Source organism: Thunnus thynnus, chromosome 6, assembly GCF_963924715.1.
Source record: "Thunnus thynnus chromosome 6, fThuThy2.1, whole genome shotgun sequence".
Taxonomy (NCBI): Eukaryota; Metazoa; Chordata; class Actinopteri; order Scombriformes; family Scombridae; genus Thunnus; species Thunnus thynnus.
The window spans coordinates 21,377,708-21,398,284 of NC_089522.1; the positions used below are offsets into that span (position 1 = coordinate 21,377,708).

Below are 20,577 nucleotides of genomic sequence, written 5' to 3' on the forward strand. Positions count from 1 at the left end.
GTATCACCATTAGGTTCTCAACGGGGACATATCTTCAACTGTGGAATACTTAAAAACTTTATGAATCATGTTTTTCAAAAACTGTTTGGTGCTGGGCAGGTAGTGCCTTCAGAAGTCTCGTCCTACACTTGTCTGGTGCTAACCTGTGACAGACGGGAAGTATATCCCCACCAGCAGGGTGAAGAAGCTGGTTATGTCAGCCAGGACGTAGCGGTTGGAGTTGGTTACGGGACTGTCTGGATCCGCGTCTGATGCAATTCCACGCTTCTCCAGTAACATCCCTTTTTCCAGGTAGTTACCAAACAGGTTTTCTGAAAGACAGAGGAGCATGTAAAACGTAAAACACATGAGATGGTCTGATCCTTTATCATATTGATGAGATATTGTCATTTACATTGATGAGGCACCCATTACCTGCCAGGATGCCACTAGTGACCCCGGGGATGCCCTGTATCTCTGTGACATTGTTATTGATGAAGTATTCATCACAAGTGGCGTTGAGAGAGTCAGAATCACAGAAGGACCTCCACAGTTTGGTGGTGACGGTGTCGTTGTCTATTTCGATGACCTTTGCACAGACGTCATAGCTTTTAGAGAGAAGAGTTCGATTTCCCAGAATGCAGACGCTGCAAAGAAAGTCAACAGAGGCATCGTCGTCACATATGACATACAATCAAATCTGTTTTCAAACAACAATGTGGAGCATGTCACTTACGGGAAGACAGGGGGGTCGATGGCAGTCTTGATGACTCCAGCGTAGACAGCCAGGATGGAGAGGATAACACAGGCCAGGAAGACCAGCGCCAGCTTGTTAACATATTTCACCCCCACAAACACCACCAGTGCCATAAAACTCAATACAATGGTGCCGTACACCCGCATGTTATTCAGGAGAGCAAGCTCTGCCTCCGGCCCCTCCAGGCCCTCAATCTTGAAGATGGCTGCCTGAGGAATGATGTAAATCTGACAGAATGGAAAGGTGTAGGAAGAGGACGTAGAGGGAAGGGAATGAATAAGGTGTGGTGGAATATGGTGGAGAAGGGTGGAGGCACAAGGAAATAATAATAAATGAGAATTAAACACAGTACATCCATGCTACATTTTTATACTTATAAATATTAAATATCAAATACCATATTATTTTATCAATAATTTTGATAAATACATTCCTTCCTTAAAAATTGTATTAGACAGAAACCAAATATTATTTTATTATGTCTCTTTTATGTGCAGCTGACTTATGTGCTTCTAGATAACTTGATTTATTAGATGTAGGCACTCCTCTTAGCTCCTGAATGTGCATTTTCTTACTGTCATCTGAATTTAACTGTAATAATGTATGCTCGATCCTATATATTTGTTCATTATGTGGAAATGAAATAAAACCATCAAAACATCTGAGATCTATCAAGTCATCTACGTGTACAGGATGTCCAGTCAAGTGTGTCCCAGTGAGCTAAAATAACAAGTGGGCACTCTGGCAGTTACCAGAAATATGTCTTACAAGTAGTGTGGGCATCCGGGTGGGAAATAATAAGTGTCTTTTCCTGTGACATGTTTTACATATTTATAAGGAAAAAAGTATCTCAGCTGCAACAATGACTGAAGGTTAGAGAGAAAAAAATAGAGAAAAGACAGAATAAACTCTTCCATGAGGAACAATGCAAAATATTACAGTCATCTAAGCACACACAGAAATATGTGGTGTCCATCTACTAATGATAATCACATTTAACATCGCATTGCTTAAAAAGAGCAAACTGTAATTTTATATTTATACCAAAAAGGAAGACTTTTAATTCTTTAACAATGTAAGTTGTGATTTACTCCACAAGTTCAGATAACGATTGTATCTTATTTAAAAGAAGATCGAATGTCCTTTGTTCATCCAATATTTCTGTTTTTAGTGGCCTCTAACAAACACCATTTTCCGTAAACCCTAGATTATCAGGGATTAAATGTCATGGCTCAACAAAAGAGATGAGTCCATGAGCAACTTGACGAGTCGTTAGTTTAGAAATTTTTGTGATACCAGCAGGAAAGGGATTGATTTATATAGAAAGCAGAGATTACAGCTAAAATGCCAGAAAATTTACTTTAGACAAAAGTGTTTGTGAATACTATGGACATAGATGAAACTAAGTTGCGATGACTTAAGTAACATTACATTTTTATGGGAGCTGTAATGTTTTTTGTGAAACAGAGGATATGCCGGAGATCACGTCATGATTTTGGCAATAGATTTATTAAAATGCTCAATTTCTGCAATATAGCGGTGAAAACACTATTTGATGTGTAATTTTCTCATTATAACAAGGCATTTTATCATTATAACAAGACAGGTTTTCTTGTTATAATGGCAAACTGTGTTGCAGTAGTGAAAAAAATGTTTGTTTTTTTCTAATGACACCAGTGCAGCTTGATGTATCCATTGGTTCTAATAATGTTAATTTAATAATATATATTATTTAAAGCTATTTATTTATCTCAGTGTAATTGTAACCCACTTATTAATAAGTTCATATTGTGTTCACTGTTTTGTAGAGCAGATGTTATTCCTGAAATCAGGTTTTTATACACACCCATAATGATCATAATGATTTTGTAGTCTGTAGCAGCATCATCTGCCACAGATTAAAGGCAGGACAAGACATGAGCTTATAAGGCCTTAGCAATAAGATCACAGGTGTGAGTAATTAAATTAATGATGCATCTGTTGCATTTAGGCCTCCCAGGGAGTCACATCAGTGAGCTAGCAGCATTAGATAATAGCAGGACCTGGGACTGATGATACCTGAATGGAATGCAGCCATTAATTAATTATGAGTTACACCTGTGCTTTTCCTGCTAAAATCAACACAGACCACAAGAGCACACAAAGCAAAAAATGTGTGAGTTTGGGCCACTTACCAGCAGAATTTCAATACAGCCAAGAATGTACATGGCACCTGCAAAAGTGGTGCCTAAGTAGAAGCAGATCCCAACAGCTCCACCAAACTCCGGCCCCAGGGAGCGAGAGATCATGTAATATGAACCTCCAGCTGTGAGTCACAAACACACACAAGAGTCAGTGCACTGCTCTGTCACACACACACACACACACACACACACAAACACACTAATACGTTCCCTCAGAGGTCCACTCACCTGGAACAACTCCATTTGTTGCGATGGCACTCATGGAAATGGCTGTGAGCATAGTCTGAAAAAAAGAGCAGCACACGACAAAGTCTGGGAGGCAGCAGGAGGAAATTTGAAATTAAGTATGTCTGACAGCGAGCGCTTGGTGAACTGAGGGAGTGAGCAGTGAGAAACATCCAACAGTAGAGAAGTCTCACTCATCAGGTTATGTTGGATGGTTTGGTGCAGGGATGACTGTGTGATACAGCCAGAGTTGGAAAGCAACTGATTATTTCAGTTATTCAGTATTAGATAGAAAACAGTTTTGTCATGTGCAAATTGGTTGCTAGGAAACATTTGTAGCGCTGTCCAATAAGAAGCAAACAACTATGTAAAAAGAAAGTCACTGTGGCATCACAAGCTGTAACAAAACCCAAACAGTTTTAGAGGCTAAAAGATAAAATAAATTAACTGCCAATCCTTTATTAATGTGGGTATGACCTTGGAGAAATACTGTATATGTGTTTTGTTTAGTAGTATTAAGCATGCCAGCATTATTTGGCCAATTGGTCTAACTTTATTGGCATAAAGTTTTGTAATTTCAGGTTGTCTGTTTTTTCTGTGAAATTTAAAGCGTCAGGTCAGATATATTGACATTATTCTATATTACCTCTTTTACTCTTGAACCTAAACTGGTCAGATATAAGCTAACGTTATCTTTGTTGGTTCATCTTACACAACAGTTCCACCTGGTACCTAAAAGGTATAAATATTTAACAGCTAATCTCTACTATACTCTAAGAACTAGTTTGTTTGGTGCAACCAGTTTTAATTTAGTGATTCATAAATCTCCACTTAGTAAACACTTGCGTCATAACTAGGCTAAGTTTGAACTTATGAATAGCTGATGCAACTGGCTCCTGCACAGTATTTGAGTTGTCTATTTCCATTTTGTAAAACCTTTATTCCACTATATTTCAGAGGGATTTATTTTGAGCCATGCTGGTGGCCATGAGTGTCAATCAGTCTGGTTTGGTCCAGACCGAAATATCTCAACAACTATTGGTTTGATTGTCATGAATGTTTTCTACATAACATCCATGGTCATCAGAGGATGAATCCTTTTGACATGTGTGATTCCCTGACTTTTCCTCTTAATGCTGTTTAGATGATTTAAAATTCATTATAGTCAAAGTGCAATGCTGATTACGTTGTTACGTCTTTTGTCATGCTGGATGGGACATAAAGCGGCATACAAGGAATTCTTCTTTACTTGTAAAATTTACTGTACATTATGAACTACATTTTCTAAACCAGGCTGTTGACAGAGCAGCATATGACAGATTCAAACGGGGAAAAGGTCGTGTTGGAGGTGTTAGTGGGTTTATTGGCAGGATGCCTTATACCAGGATTTACTATGTCACCTTCAGCATCTGCGTAATGCAAATTATAATTATATAGCCTGTTATAGTAGTTTAATCTATACGCCCCTAATTGGGTATGTGTGTGCTGAGGAACCACTTTAGATTGATAGAAGCTTGTGGATGGATGTTTGCGGCTCTACTGTACAGCATTAAATCAAACAAACATATTTTAATGTAACATCTGTTTCCTGAGTCGACCACAGCCGTCAGCCTACAGAGTGCAGTCGTGTTACACAACAGAAGCAGGGACGTCTGCACTTTCACTCACTGTGGAACAACACATGAAGACAATTATGAAGGAACCAAAGACGCCTCCAATCCCGACCATCCAGGTCATCCGCAGGAAGAGGATCACGCCAAAAATATTCTGGATACACGGCAAGTACACTCCCATCAGAGTGCCGAGCTGTGGAGCCTGAGACACACAAAACAATCAAATGTGAAAAATTATGAACCACATTTTTGATGTCTTAGTTTTCCATCAAATTTTTCTTATTTTCTATGTGAATGGATTGAATTGAGTTATAATCTGTTCGTATGCATTTTATTGTTCAGTCTTTGTCTCCTTAAATCTATTCTGGCATTTAAATTCATGAAAAGAGGTCTGATTCTTTCATTAGAAAGAAAGGGGTTTATTCTTTTCAAACATATAGAGATGGTAATCCTGCAAAGAGGAAGACAATCTCTTTGTTCATTTGAAATGGGGCTGTTTCCTCTAAGTAACCTTTCTGAAGAGAGGTAGGAAGATAAATGTTTATTGTCCTTTTTCCTCATTGTTTCCGACAGCAAATCTGTAGCTTTAAAATGATTGAGAAATGATTTTGTTTTGATGTAGCTGAACAGAAAATCAAATTTTGTGTCTGACAGGTCTCAAATTCTGCGTGAATATTGATGTGTACAAGAAAATACAAAGTCTACAAATGGGGCCAAATGTGTTTTGGCTTCTGTTTGTGTAAGATTAATGTCCCTTTCAGCCCTAAATCACAATAATTAATTACCTACTGTTTGTGGTTTCAGTTCTCACTTGGAAGTAGAAGGCAGTAAATTTAATAGTAACACATTTTAAACTGTCAAAAAGCGACAGTGTAAAGAATACATACAGAAAACGAAATAATTTGTCACGTAAGTCCTTGTTTGCCCCTCTAACGTCCTGATTAAGTGCTTGGGAGTCCGCATTTAAATTCTGCAGAGCACGTTATGGGGATATGTGTGTGATAAAGAGGACTTGAAAGATGAGCTGACGGATGAAAGTCACAGCTCTTGTTCTGTCCTCAGGGGAGAGCTGGTGTGAGTGAGCCCAGTGATGCTCTGACTGCCAGCACTGCAGGAGCCTTCGGATGACTCAGTCTTCACACTGAGTGACCTGCTCCTCTCACAGTGACATTCTCAAATGAGAGCAAAGAGTAACAACAAGCCTATCTGTGTGCAAATATGCACAAACGTGTTGAATGATTTACCTGTTTTATTGTCTTGCACATGTTTTTGTAACATGTAACTTTTTAAAAAATATATTTTTGGCATTTTTTGCCTTAGAGGACAGGTTCACATATATATATATATATATATAGGTTTTGTATTGAATAGTTTCTAGTTGCATCATATGCCCAGTGAGACAGTGAGTATAACCTGAAATGGGCAAGTCATTTTAAATGTGAAAAGGGTTTTTACAGAGTAGAATTATTAATTAATAATTCACCTATCCAGTATCCATGAGGTTTTTAATAGACAGACACTCACTGAAGGCAGCGGAGTCAGCTGAGCTTCAGCTAATGAGCTCACTACCTGCAGGTGTATGACCTCAGGTCACTGCCTCCAGTGCTCTGCATGTGGGAACACACAGCAGCTCTCCACCACAACACCGCACATACATTTGTAGGTTGTGAAATTAAAAGACAACATCTGTAACACACCTGAAAATGTCCTTAAAAGCAAAATGCAAACTCCTTACATATCCTTACAAACCTGTATGGATAACTTGGCTACCAGTTGTATCACATGTGGTTCAAATCTGGTCACAATTTAGGACACTCTTTGGCCCACAAAGTCATTTCAATTATGACACCCATAGTGTCCAGTTTATTAAGTCAATTGAAGAGCTATTGAATTCTTTTTCATTTATGCTAGGATACTTTCGTGTCTATCTATCTATCTAGCTATCTATCTATCCCTCTATCCCTCTCTCTCTCTCTCTCTCTCTCTCTCTCTCTCTCTCTCATTTGGTCAGTTTACAGTTAGCTTTGAAGCCAAATGACAGATTAGGGCCACCAAAGTAAACAAGAGTAGCGAAAATCCGGAGAGGATGCAGGTTATTGTGCAGCTAACTCTGTCTTATGCTCCACTGAGCACATGCAGGATAACCAACATAAACTCTGATGAGGGCCAATGTGAAATAAGTCCATGGAAGGCCGATTTAGAGCTTCAGCGAACAAATCAGATACAACATAAGCCAGTCAGAAGAAAAAAAGGTCAGAACAGTCAGGTGTCATAAACAGGATTTAATGAAACTTCTGTAAGAGGACTCAAAAGTCAAATAAACAACTATTAGTAAATATTTACTTAGTTCCCCACATTTTCCATGGAAATTAGAGAGTTCTGTGACAACAAGTATTAGAAAATGCAGACTGTAATCCATCAATTATATGAGACCTCCACCGTAAATTTCCTGTGAAAACCCTGTGCGGTTTTCAGGATTTCCTGTGTCAAAAAGTTAATGAGAAATTAAAGGCATCTGGCTAAATTACACATCATGTAACATCCGGTGACTTACTCCAACGCAGGATTTTTAATCACTTGCATTGTAAGAAAGTTTGTCCTGATGCTCTCTTTCTTTGAAATAACCACACTGAGCAATAACTTGCCACTGCTGTAGCGGATGTCTGCTGGTTTTCATGAACAGAAACTGAACAGAAACTGAGGACAGTGGAAAAAATATTGACCGTTCTTTGACCCTCCACTGACAGCTTATAAAAGTAATAAAAAAGTAATAAAGCCTTTGAACTAAATCCTAACTCATTTTTTTTGAGAAATGGTTAAATTAGGAAGTCAGTGAGGCATGCAACTGTTCATGCACATTGGCATGGTGTGTAATTTTTACTATATTATTAGTAGATAATATTTGTTTGGCAAACACTGATCTTTCTCATATTTCTTCCAATACGAAACCTCCTACATGAAGACAAAAGCTTGCAGACATATTAAAGAAGACATGTAACCCTTCCTGTCTACTGCCTGTCAGTTTCATGATTTTTAATAAAGCTATGTTGTGGTTCAAATGACTGCAGGATGGGTTGAAAGGATCACATGCAGAACTCTACCGTGACAGGTTTTTTAGACGGACGCGCTCCCTCCTCATTATTCTCAGCCTCTTCGTGCTCTTTGCTGCCTGTTGGCAGGTTGGAGTAGTTGGCCAGACTGCTGAGAAGAGAGGAGACCATTGGACTGGTATCCATCTCCTCCTGCAAGCACAAACACACACACACACACACACACACACACACACACACACACACACACACACACACACACACACACACACACACACAGATATATTAGTCCTGGGGATCCACTGTTATGAAACTCTCTGCAATTCAGAGGCCCTGAAGGACTGATTTTACATCCAGTGATCACTGATCCCAGTGTGTTTGCTACTTGGATTTGAAAACTGCCCTCACCTCAAACAGAGCCATATTCTTGCCGTCATACTGCTGGCTCTTCTCCACATCACTGGCTGCACTGCTGTTAATGAAAGGACTGCTCTCTTTGGGGTTCCCATCACCTGAAACACAGAAACACCAACCAGCAGCTTTAGAGTCGACTCATCTTCACACACAGCTGCACACAGACTTTGTAATTAGAATGCCAATAAAATTAACAGTAGTCCACCTCAATTATTTTGATAGTTATCATGCTACACAAGATGACCCAAAGAGAAACGTCTTTTCAGTCATTTTTAAGAACTATGAACTATTTTTGCACATACATATACCTACATGCACGCACATTACATCCTTGTATTGTTTTCATTTGTCCAGTCAGCACTTTGTTGGAATGCTTGGCTTGTTTGCATCTCATTCAGGCTCATGATTGGTATGACTGTGTCTGATCCCTGCAGTGTTCATGCTGCCTGCCACACACACTCAAAGCTCATTTAAATGTGTATCTACAGCAGCAGAGATGGACTCAGCCTGCATGTAATTCCGAGGAAAAACTCTCCTCAGTGCACCAGAGCCACTTCAATAAAAAGTTATTCCACTTTATTCATTTCTGACTTCTTATGTAAGATGATGTTATGATGTAGGCTACAGTAGCAACAAAAATAAGTGCTCTATCTATTCAAAGCATGTAACTACATCTTCTTTTGTCCAGTTGGTCAGAATTGAACAACACATAAACAGAGCCGTTTGCAGTCTGAACTGCCCGTTAATCCCACAGGGAAACCTCTCCACAGATGGCAGGGTCCAACATAATCCATGGCCCGATGGCCCGGGGCCAGTAAAAGTTTATGCAGGGAAAGTTGATTCAGAGTCATTTTAGGCGATGTCAACATTTTCAAGACATGTGACCAATGAAATGCATTGTGATTTGCTGAAATACACATGGGGAAGGCTGCGCTCTTAGCCCACTAGCCTCTTACTGGTGAATCTGATGGGTCACCAAATATGGTGTAACACCGTTACCCCAAAAAAATGTCAGCAAAAGAAACTAAGGAGGCTACGAAAAGAAAGTGGGGTTTTCTACTTCCATGGAAGCAACAATACTGCTGGTGGGAAAACAGTGACTGTGTTAGGTCTTGTACAGTTTGCCGGCTAACTCGCTAGCCGGTTAGGATCCTTACTGCGTAGTTACCAAGATAGCAGAGGCATTTGGCCCGGATTTGGCATGAAGCTGGCACAGCTGGCATTCAATCAACACTGGTAATAGGCATATGAATTGAACACGGCCCAGGTGTGGCAGGGGTGGCACCATCTTTAAGGCGGCAAACAAGATATGGGCCAGTTATTGAGCGTAGTATTTGGCCCAGATGTTAAATTAGAACTGTGGGCCACATATGTATGGCTGGTCTTGTCCTGCAGTTAAGATGCAAAATCAGATATTTTTGAGAAAGTGCAAATATTTTCATACACACAGTCAGATGTTTTCCCCGTCCTGTTTGCAACATGGGTTTAATGCCTTCAAGCTAATCCATCCAACAATGTTGCATCAAATAAAATGCAAGATAAAATAAGTAATAAGTGCAGTCATATGCCTTCCTGGGTTCCATACTCTGACACTACAGAACCTGGGAAGGGACATATGACTGTACTTTTTTTTAAAATTGAGCATGGCTCTGCGATACAACTCACAGATAGGCTTTCTCCTGGAGCCACATTGGAGCCTGGTAGGAGGAAGTAGTATGTCTCTATGTGTAGATATCACACCAGAATGTCTGTCAATAGGGCCTGGGTTCAGTTTTAGTGGAATTGTCCTTTAAAATCCAGTAGCCACATTAGCTGATGATACAAAAAGTTAATTTCAAACCATGTTTGCATGTATGTTTTAGCTGCTGTGAAGCATAACCAACCGTCTGACGTCTGGGGCCCCAGACCAAGAAATAGATTTCACCATGAAAAGATGGCTACATCTGGCTCCACACAGGGATGAAGGCAGGAGAGAGAGGATGAGGAGAAAAGCGTGTGAGGAAAGTATAGGTGGTTAATGGACTGATTGGCATGGCATGGATGTTCAAGAGTTGCAATGATTAGTTGATTAATCAATGTAGTCCATTGAAAGAAAATTACTTTTTTGATTATTGATTAATTGTTAGTCATTTTTCAAGCAAAAATGCCAAACATTTGATGGTTAAAGTTTCCCAAATGTGATGATTTGCTGTTTTTCTTTATCATAGTTGACAGTAAATTGAATATATTAAAATTTCAGACTATTAGAACAAGCAAATTGAAGACATCACCATGGCCTCTAGGAAATTGTGAATGCCATATTTTCAATGTTTTTAAAATTGAACATTTCATAGACTAAATGATTAATTAATGAATTGAGAAAATAATCGTCAGATTATCTGATAACGAAAGTAATTGTTACTTGCAGCCCTAGTTCATTGTCTTATATTGTGCAAACTTTTAAGGCTCTGAAAACATCTTTTCTAAGCCAGATTCTCACTATAGGTGATGAACAGATAATATGTGCCAAAGTTATAAAAGTCAAAATTACTTCCCTTGAGGGATTTCTGGGTGTGTTGTGTTTTTCACTGAGCTCTTCTCACTGGTTTGAAGTGGGTGGAACTTGGAAAAGAGTCGATGTCACATATTTCCATGAAAAATCAATAAATATTTGTTCGTAATGCTGTCGTCATTGAAGCATTTTTCATCTGGGCCAAATATGACAAGTGTGTGTATTAATGAAGTGGCTTGGTTGAGGTTTAGTTGAGGCTGACATCTGGAGCCAGTGCTGAAACTTGTCTGGTCCAACACTGGGCCAGAATATGGCCAGTTATGGTCATACTGTTTGCTGAGATAGGGCTCTGTCATGGGCCCTATGTGGCCTGTGTTCTAACTACCAGATCTGGATCACTCGTGGACTGTAATTCATTGCTGTATTTGGACCAATTGTAAGTAGGCTGTGTAGCCCGTCACTAGGCCAGAACGATTTGCTATGTGGGTATGTGCAAGTCTTCTGTGTGACAGCTGTCTGTATAAGTGTTAATCACCAAGCATGAAAACATATACAGTTTAGTTAAAACCAACAAAAATGTTTGCTGCTGATCATTTATTCCCAGTTTTGCTTATGTGACGATTTCACACAAATAATATTGTTTCCATGGTTTATTTTGTTTGTTTATTTATTTATTTTTTTGATGTGCTGGTACAGCACTTTTTATGTCCTGTAATGAATATTGTTTGGTGTAGTTTATTGTGTTTATTTTGCTCCTAAGTTGCTGGTTAGGTATTCAACCATCTGACCAACTGATATTGTTTTGGAGAGTGTTTCTTTAGTTTAGTTTAGTTTGTTTCTTTCGTCATTCTTCATTTTTGTTTGTTTGGTTGAATACTCCACTAATTGTATATATTCCTTTTTTTATTTTTTCAGAATTTGAGACCCCAAGGTGGTGGGGTTGATGTTTGTAGGTGTTGGTACCTCTTTTCCTGTGTGCTATGTTCATCTGAGCATCCCTGGGTTTTACCCTTCACCACTGTGTGTGCATGTGTGATTCGTGGTCTCTTCTGGATACCTCTCCTTCTCCCCGTCCACTGGTAAGCCTCAGCTCTGAATAATTCATCTGCTCCTTTTTAATGAGTGGATAGTATGTTTATTGGCTCTTTTACTACTTTCTTTGCTATTGTTAAATACAGAATTATTGCTGGATGGAACCACATCTCCTGCTTCCTAGTATAACAAACCTGATTGCCTCTTGGGTTATTGGCACTGGCATGAGGTAACATTTGTCCTTGAGTAAAATCCCCAGGGTGGTGTAGATTCCTTTGATTACACTGATTAATGCCCTACATCTCATTCTCATGCCACACATGGTTTTCATCTGGTTTGATTTTCAAAGCCGTACTGGTCGGCTTCATGGGTTACCTCAAGCAATGCTAACAAACACTCATTGAAAGGCGCCTTGACCCCCACTTGTCTTTTTGTCTAAAGGACTGGGAAGACTTTGACTGGGCTGGAGGTAGCATTGTTGCATTTTATTTTAGTGTGAGTTAATTTTTGAAATTCTAGGACCGGAGGTACTATTGTTGCACATTTTGGGTGCTCCAATGTAAAATCTCGCCTGGGGTACCAAAAGGGCACAACAAGCTGTAAAAACATTATCCTGTTATAAACTTGAAAAACTGTTAGCGATCAGTTGCCAGTTTACACTTTCAGCAGACGTAAGGCAACATTCATTTGGAGTCGTGTTTCTGGCCTTCTGATTAACATCAATATTCACTCTTTTAGCTCTGTTTGGTCTCCATCAACTCTTGAGGCGAAATATCCAGCTCTTTATCTGCTAAATGTGCAGCTATGTTCACCAGCTAGTCTCTAACTTTGTTTGTCTGCCATTTGGAGATAGTGTACAGTGCACTGATCAGAGTTTTTTCATTTAAAACAGCTGCCATTTTCAAATTGCACATGGTTGTTTGATCCATTGTGAAAATTAAAATATTGATCAAAGCAGCTTTAACTTTTGTGGTCAGGTTTGTAAGTCACCATGACATCTATTGTCTAAATTTCAGATGTCATGATGGATTCATTACAGTTTCCTGATGTAAGCCACGAAAAGCATCCATATTCGTTTTTACTTAGTCCAGATACAACATGGTTTGGACTGTATAGCTCACCAAATGTTGGTATCATTAATCATCTGTTCAGGGATCACAAACCAATAAATAACTTTGAGCACCTCCTCTTTAATCAAAGCCTAACAATCTTATATTTATGTTTACATTTTGGGCATTTAGGACACACGCCTGTTCCGAATTTGACAAATCAGTTTCTCTTTCTCTAGTATAATGTCATTTAAAAGCTTGCAGGAGTCATGAAGAGAGCCACATGAGGTGACTTTTTGGCTGGTCAAAGCCACACAATCAAGTTACCCTCCCAACTCCCCAAGCTGCAGCAGTGTTATACACTAATCTTTAAAGCAAAGAGGAGAGTCAAATGCCAGCCAAACTGCTCGCACACAGCACGTAATCCTTTGAACGACGGACCGTTCTCCTAGAGTTGCGTTGCCTGTCAAATTGGATTAGAAAACATTTCAATTTTATGTCATTCTGAGTTTGCATGAAGGATTAGAGCGTTTATCAGCATTCAGTCAATACCTGAAGATAACATACCCAAAATCACCTCTATGATTGTAAATGTGAAAAGACAATGTGACATTACTTTAACACCAATGTGAACGCCTCATTTTAAAGAAAATAAAACCCTTCAGTTGTAGGGGAAGGAACATTTTTGCAACTGCTCTGTATAATAACATGATCTCATGTTTTTATAGCAGACAAGAATAAAGAAACCTATTTATTAGCTGCTGTGATGAAGCAACTGGAACTGCATTTTGTAAGATTGGACCCACAGCAGGTCTTCTATTTCAACTCTTAGTTGTAGTTTTATGTTAATCCACCATGATTTTTAAATCTGCATTTTAAAGCTCATTTCAGCTCTTAGCTTAGAGTGAAATCAGCTTTTAAAAAATTGCGATTTAACCATGTTTTACTAAATGCCTTTGTGTGTGTGTTTGCATGTGTGTCTGAAAACTACTCTGTGTGCATGTATAAGTACAGTATTGTATGTGTTTGACTTATTTTGTACAGTATAGGTTGTTCATATCCCTCCTTGTGCTGCCTTACTCTCCTCCTGCCTTTAGCTGTGAGCTGTGAGCAACAGTCTTCACATCATGAAACTAAAAATATCTCTGTCTGTGTGGCAGAGGAGGCAGATTATCTGAGCCATCAAACCAAACACTTCACAGTCTGGATCTGACCTCTGTATTCTGCCTCCTGACCCTAAAACATTTTCATGTTTCTCACGCAACAAAGCCATGTGTCAAAGTCAGTGAATATGCAATGATTGATCCTCGCCAGTTGCCCTGAGATATTACCCGTGGGAGTGTTCTATAATAAATATCCTTGATTAGACTGCAGAACATTATTACAATAGTAAGAGCTTTCCAGAGCTGATACATTTGGGGGGATTTTTCTACTCAAATTGTCAATATCAGTGTTGGTTTTTCTGCAGCTGTTATTTATGAGCTGGACAAAAAACAGACCTCGTGTGTATTTCTTTCCTCAGATTAGAGACCACCACCTCCTCATCATCCTTCACTGCGAGTGACCTTGGAGTGTAACCATCCAGTCTCTCTGAAATCAATTCTGATCCATCACTGTGACAGGCAAGGTTACGAAAATATTATGTTTTTCATTTGTGCTCCTATTATACCACTTTATAATAAGGGTCATGCAGCAACATGTAGATGTCTTGACTACCAGTTTTATAAAAACAGCTCCATATTTCTATGAGAACAGGTAATATTCTGCTTTCACAGAGGCTGATCACATGCAGTCGGTCTGAAATACCCTTTTCTATAAAACTGGATTCCAGCTATTTTGGAGGCATATCAATTAATGTTTGATGATCCATTATCTTTTAAATTATCACATAACCCAAAGTGACTTGATCATCTGTTAATGGTGAGGAATTCAGCAGGAATTCATGATACATCCTGCATTGATTCATATTAAATCGTCATAAGTAATGTTAAGCATGTGTTTTTATAACCTTATTATAAAATGTTTTTACTTAACATTGTCACATTGCAAATGTTTGTTTTATGTTTAAAATGAACAATAAAAAGCAGCTTACTACTTTAAGACATAATGCCTCTCATGCCGTGAGGATGTACATATTTATACATTTACAGCAAATGCCCAGACAATAAATGAAGATTAAATAAATATTTGGTTGCACAGTAGTAATCCTGCACAGGTAAGACACAGTCTAGACTCATTTTTATCCAATTAAACCTGCCTCTTCTCCCTGTCTTCACAAATCCTCCTGCCCAGAGGGGAAAGATGTGCTCCCTGTGAGGGCTCAGCTGTGTGAAACCTCACATATATGAATCTCGTTGTCCTTCATCTTCTGAAGCAAACTACAACTCAATCCTTTACTCCTGCGGGTCTACTTTTGTTTTTCTACAGAGCAAAAGACATGGACTTAGTATTAATTGGACTACTGACACGCAGTGTGAAGACCTCTGAATTTCTGAAGTAAACTTGCATTTCCCAGCCAGAGAAACTCTCTGCATTTCTTTCCAAAGGAATGAAACTGTTGTTGCCGATATAATCAAAAATATTAGACCTGCAACTAACTAATATTTTTATTATTGATAAATCTGTCAATTATTTTCTCTATTAACTGATTTGTTTTTTGGTCTATAAAATGTCAAATAATAGTGATAAATGTCAATGTCGGATCACCATTTCACAGCCCAAGATGCAACCTAAAATGTTCTTGTTTTGTCCTGATTAACAGTCCACAACCCAAAGATGTTCAGTTCACTATCATAGAAGACTAAAGAAACCAGAAAATATTCACATTTAAGAAGATAGAATAAGAGAAGTTTAGCATTTATTCTTAAAAAATGACTCAAAACAATTAATCAATTATTTAAATAGCTGATTAATTTTCTGCCAATTACCAATAATATGTGAGGACCAGTTGTAACAGTTATGCTGATGACATGTATTTTTTTAAATTTTCCCAGGCAGGGTGAGTCCTGTAGAAAAAACAGAAAATCTTCACATTTTAGATGTTGTAACAAGAAAATGTTACTGGATAAATTACATGGAATGACTGATTTATAAAACTGTCATTGATTAATCTGATTTGTTTAATCAAGTTATCACTTATACTACCCTGACATTTTGCAGCCCCATTACAAGCTCTGAGTCCTTCTATCATTTGAGTAATATTTCCAAAATGTTTCTAAAATCTGATTCTGCATAACTTGCTCTGACCTTTGTGACAGCAGGCTGTTTAAAGCACTTTTCCAGACTTTTAAAAGAAGATCACGTTGTGTTTTTAACTAGACATGATAAAAATGCAGACCACAGATTATGTAGAGGTCATCTTGTAAAAAATATGTTCCCAAAATGTTTTAAAAGTGAGTCAGCTAGTCTGGTAGTGCTGTAGGGGGCTATAATGCAAGAACAAGAAAGCATTTTTGTTTTTTAACCTTGACTATAAAACAACCAGAAGTGCACTGCTGGAGGATTTCAGCCTTTGCTTGAGCCCATAAAAGGCATCTTGGTATAGTAGCTTGGGACTAATCCAAGAAATGTCTTAAAGGTGTTGCCAAAGTGACGAGGTGAACCCAGTAAAGCAATATACCGGTCAGTCTGTCCGAGGCACTCTGGACCACCTGTAGTCTTGGTAAGCCCTGTGAAATTTAGTGCAGATCTGATGAAATCAAAGCACAGACAATTTCCTTTTGATTACACAACACAAAAGAATCATTGCCCGGGTGATTAAAGAGTATTGAAAATGACCCACATAGATAAATTCCCACAACTGAAGAGCACTAAGAGGTTTATAGGGGTGTGAACAGCACTTAAGATTCAGCTGTAAAAGATGGCTGCAATATCTCTGAATATCCGGACATGTTAAGTCGCCACGAAGAGCTACAGCTGCTAAACATCATCACAGCAATGAAAGCGTCAGTTAAGAGCTGGAGCGAAATATAATCTGGAATCAGAAAATAACCCACATAAGGTGCTCATTAAAGCAGCAGGGAACAGACCCTGTGAGTGTATTCGAGGTGATATGTTGCTGACTGTGGGGCTGATGTGGACATGTGAAGCAGCATGCACCACTGTGCGGACTTTGTCTTTAACATATGGGTCAGATCATGACGAGCCACCCTGTCTGACCTATATTCATTGTTTCCACGGCAAATTACTGCTCCAGGAAAGGCTCTTTTGTATTCTTGTGTCGGTACACATGCACTAAAACACTAAAACACACACAATTTCTAAAGCACCTCTAAAACACAAAAATGCATTAATTTTTAGTCTGTATCTTAAAGGTTGGAATGAAAAAGTCAGATTTATTGGCTTATATGAAATTCAATTTCTGCTATAATTAAATGACACATCTTTGACGGTACAATAAACACTCTCAGTATTTAAGTTCAGCTTTTAGTGGCTTGATCAGTCAATTTTTGACCATGAAAATTTGAACATAATTATGTAAATGTTCATGCACAAAATTTTAAAAGTTTCAGTTACAGATAAGATAAGATGTACTTATTGTCCCTGAGGGGAAATTTGTAAAGTTTTGAATACAGCTACATATAGAAAAATACAAGGTAAACACAATATAGGTACATAATCTCCATATGTGCATGATACCGAACAGACACAGAAAATGCACTATTGTGCTAATGTAGATGGAACATTAGCATCTCATTTGTTTTCAGCTGATCATGACATGAAGATATAGGCTTATGTTACACCAATGTTTTAAAGATGACTTAAATCTCAGATACTCATTCCTCTTAAACTTCAAGCTCATTTGTTCACACAGTGAAAAACCATCTGACCTCCTTGGATGCTGTGGGTGGTGAGACAAGGAAGGAGAACTAAAGGTTGATCACCCAGAAAGAACAATGAATCTCCACCTTTGTGTCGTGATGCCCTAACCGTTACGATTATGCAAAAGAAGTTTTAAAATCTAAGGATTTCAAATAAAGAATGAGCTGTTATCACAACCTGTTAAACCACAGATTGTGTAAATGAAGAGTACAGAGTTTATTAGCTGGATCCAGGCTCTGCTTCTAAATTAAACTGCAACATTTACTACACACAAGATTACAGAAATAAATTGCCCCAATGCACCTCCTTCCTTTAAGCAACACACTTGTTCCTGAAAACAAAACAAAATTTGCAGATAAGTTTGTGACAAACTCAAATGTTCAGGAGCTTTAAATGATTTGTTTGCCACTAATGGATAACCCTTCTGTTTTAGCCTCAGGACAAGCAGCCATTATTGATAAGAAGTGATCAGCTCAGAAAGATGACATCAATGCAGTATTACAAGATCTGAAAATATTTATACTGATGCCGCCACAGCAGGCGCGACTTGACCGAAGCACGCAGATGAAAGGCAGTGGGTGGTGCAGATTTGTACCCTTGATGTGACATGGCTATTACAAAATGGACAGTTTATACCGGCTTTTAAAAGCTTAATAGGACACAGGCTCAAGGGGATTATCCAGCAGCTGCTGGAGGCCACAGAGGAAGGCAGACATTAACTTCTGCATGGCAGAGAGCTGCACCAATCAGCTGCACAGCAATCTCACAGCTACATCAACCACACATATACCTTATTCATTTTCACCTCGCCTGCTGTAACTGGGGAATTAAAGCTAATTCCATGAAGTCATTTGTCTAATTTAAATTTATCTCTTTACTGACTGTCTTTCACACAGAGCCTGTTGCCTCTTCGTCTCCCACTGAAATGTGACACTGAAATGTGTTGCATTCTGCCAGAAATGGATCGACTTTAAATATAAAACCATCAAAACAGGAATGAGGATAGAATATTGACTATTATTATCTTCAACAGGGACAATACTATATGATGAATTATGTCACTTGGATCAGGCAAATACCATCTTCTTTGTGTAACGTAAGCAAATATAATCAGTGTTTTTAGTCATGCTTGCAGCATGGCTCTATGGATGTCAGTGTTGGTCAGTCGGTTGGTCCACCACTTTGGTCCCTGACTGAAATATCTAAACAACTACTGTGCAAAAGTTTTAGGCACTTTAGATGTTTAGACTCTTATCCATTATGTAATACCATCAGAAATGTATCTGATTGGTCCTAAATTTATTCTGCAGCATGAGAATGACCTCAAATACACAGAGTCATGAGGAACTGTCTTCATCAACAAGAGGAACAAGGAGTCCTGCAACAGATGGTCTGGCCCCCACAGAGCCCTGATTTCAACATCATTGAGTCAGTCTGGATTACATGAAGAGACAGAAGCAACTGAGATGTCTAAATTCACAGAAAGACCTGTGGCAAGTTCTCTAAGATACTTAGAACAACTTACCTGCCAAGTACCTTGAAAAACTGTGTGTGGGTATACCAAGGAGAACTGCTGCTGTTTTAAAGGCAGAGCATGGTCACACCAAATATTGATTTCATCTAGGTTTCTTCTTTTTTTTTGAACTTTGTATTACTATTTATGGTATTATCTTTGAAAGCATCCTCACTTTAATTTTAGTGCCTAAAACCTTTGCATAATACTGTTGACTGTTGCTTAAGTTTGTACATTCATGGTTTCCAGAGGATGAATCCTACTAACTATGGTGATTCCCTGACTTTTCCTTTAGCACCACCATGAGGTTCACATTTGTGGTTTCTCAACAAGTATTTGATGAAGTACCATGAAATTTGGTACAGGTTGGTACAGGTATTCAGGTACCTCTGATGAATTGCAGTTACTTTAGTGATTCCCTGACTATCACATAGTACCATCATCAGGTCAAACTTTTAATTTGTCCAATACTTTGGTTTATCACTAAATACATGCAAAACTAGTGACACTCCCATCAGCCTCAGCTGTACTTTGTGTTTTACGTTAATTAGCAAAAGTTAGCATGCTCACATGCTAAACTAAAATGGTGAACATGGTACACTATACCTGCTTAGCATCAGCATTTTAGCATTGTCCTTATGAGTATTTGTCTTCTGACGGAGGTTTGAGAGTGGCTGTCACAGCTGTCAATTATGACGTAACACCCCCTTTTTATATTGTCAAATAACTAATTAAAAACAAACTTATCAGAAAAATGAGCACCTGGGCAAAGATCAGTTTGATAAGAGCTACCTAAAATGACAGAAACCATCTTTAGGAATAATTCATTTGATGTGATTTGATCTCATGTCCCATCCACTAATTGCTGCCAGCCACCAGGGGGCGATCGAGATGTTTTGGCTTCACTTTTGGGGAGCTGTCATGACGTCCATATTTATATACAGTCAATGGTAAAGATGAACAGAACTGAGGAGTAGAATCCATGAATCTGCATTCAGTAACTACATGCAGGTTATAAAATCACAGTGAGTGTTTCACATTAGCCGTCTCATAGCCATTTGCATAAGGTCCTGATGTCTGTGTGATGGCTATATATAATTTAATCATCAACAACACATCACCAATTCCAAGATGCATGAACAGAGGTGTATAAATTTAAGAGCATCCATCATCTTATCAACAGATTTCATCATGCTGAGTCCAAAAAGGAAAATAAAAGGAAGCAAGGAACTGCTTAAAATACAAACCAGCCTCAGCATTTCCAGATGTGACGCTTTTTCGTGCTGAACAAAACAATGTTGTTGTCTCTGAAATCAATTTGCACTTTTGCTGCTCCAACACATTCAAGCATGTTTGCCAAAGAGAATAGTGCCGAGTTACTGGTGAAAATTGGCATTCCTTGTATAACTTAATGAAATGTGTGTAAATACAGGCATAGCCGATATCTGGA

The 20,577-nt window shown here is 38.5% G+C and overlaps 1 protein-coding gene across 2 annotated transcripts in view; it reads right to left on the reverse strand.

The window, feature by feature from the left end:
* The window catches only part of slc12a5b (solute carrier family 12 member 5b), a 50,206-nt gene that overhangs the window by 12,944 nt on the left and 16,685 nt on the right, over window positions 1–20,577 (reverse strand). For both annotated transcript variants that reach the window (XM_067592556.1, XM_067592557.1), the window contains exons 2-9: window positions 8,216–8,319; window positions 7,859–7,999; window positions 4,813–4,959; window positions 3,148–3,202; window positions 2,911–3,041; window positions 716–963; window positions 415–626; window positions 144–311 (exon numbers count right to left, since the gene is read on the reverse strand). In XM_067592556.1, the coding sequence (XP_067448657.1) occupies window positions 144–311; window positions 415–626; window positions 716–963; window positions 2,911–3,041; window positions 3,148–3,202; window positions 4,813–4,959; window positions 7,859–7,999; window positions 8,216–8,319 (1,206 nt within the window). The remainder of the gene's footprint in view (window positions 1–143; window positions 312–414; window positions 627–715; window positions 964–2,910; window positions 3,042–3,147; window positions 3,203–4,812; window positions 4,960–7,858; window positions 8,000–8,215; window positions 8,320–20,577) is intronic.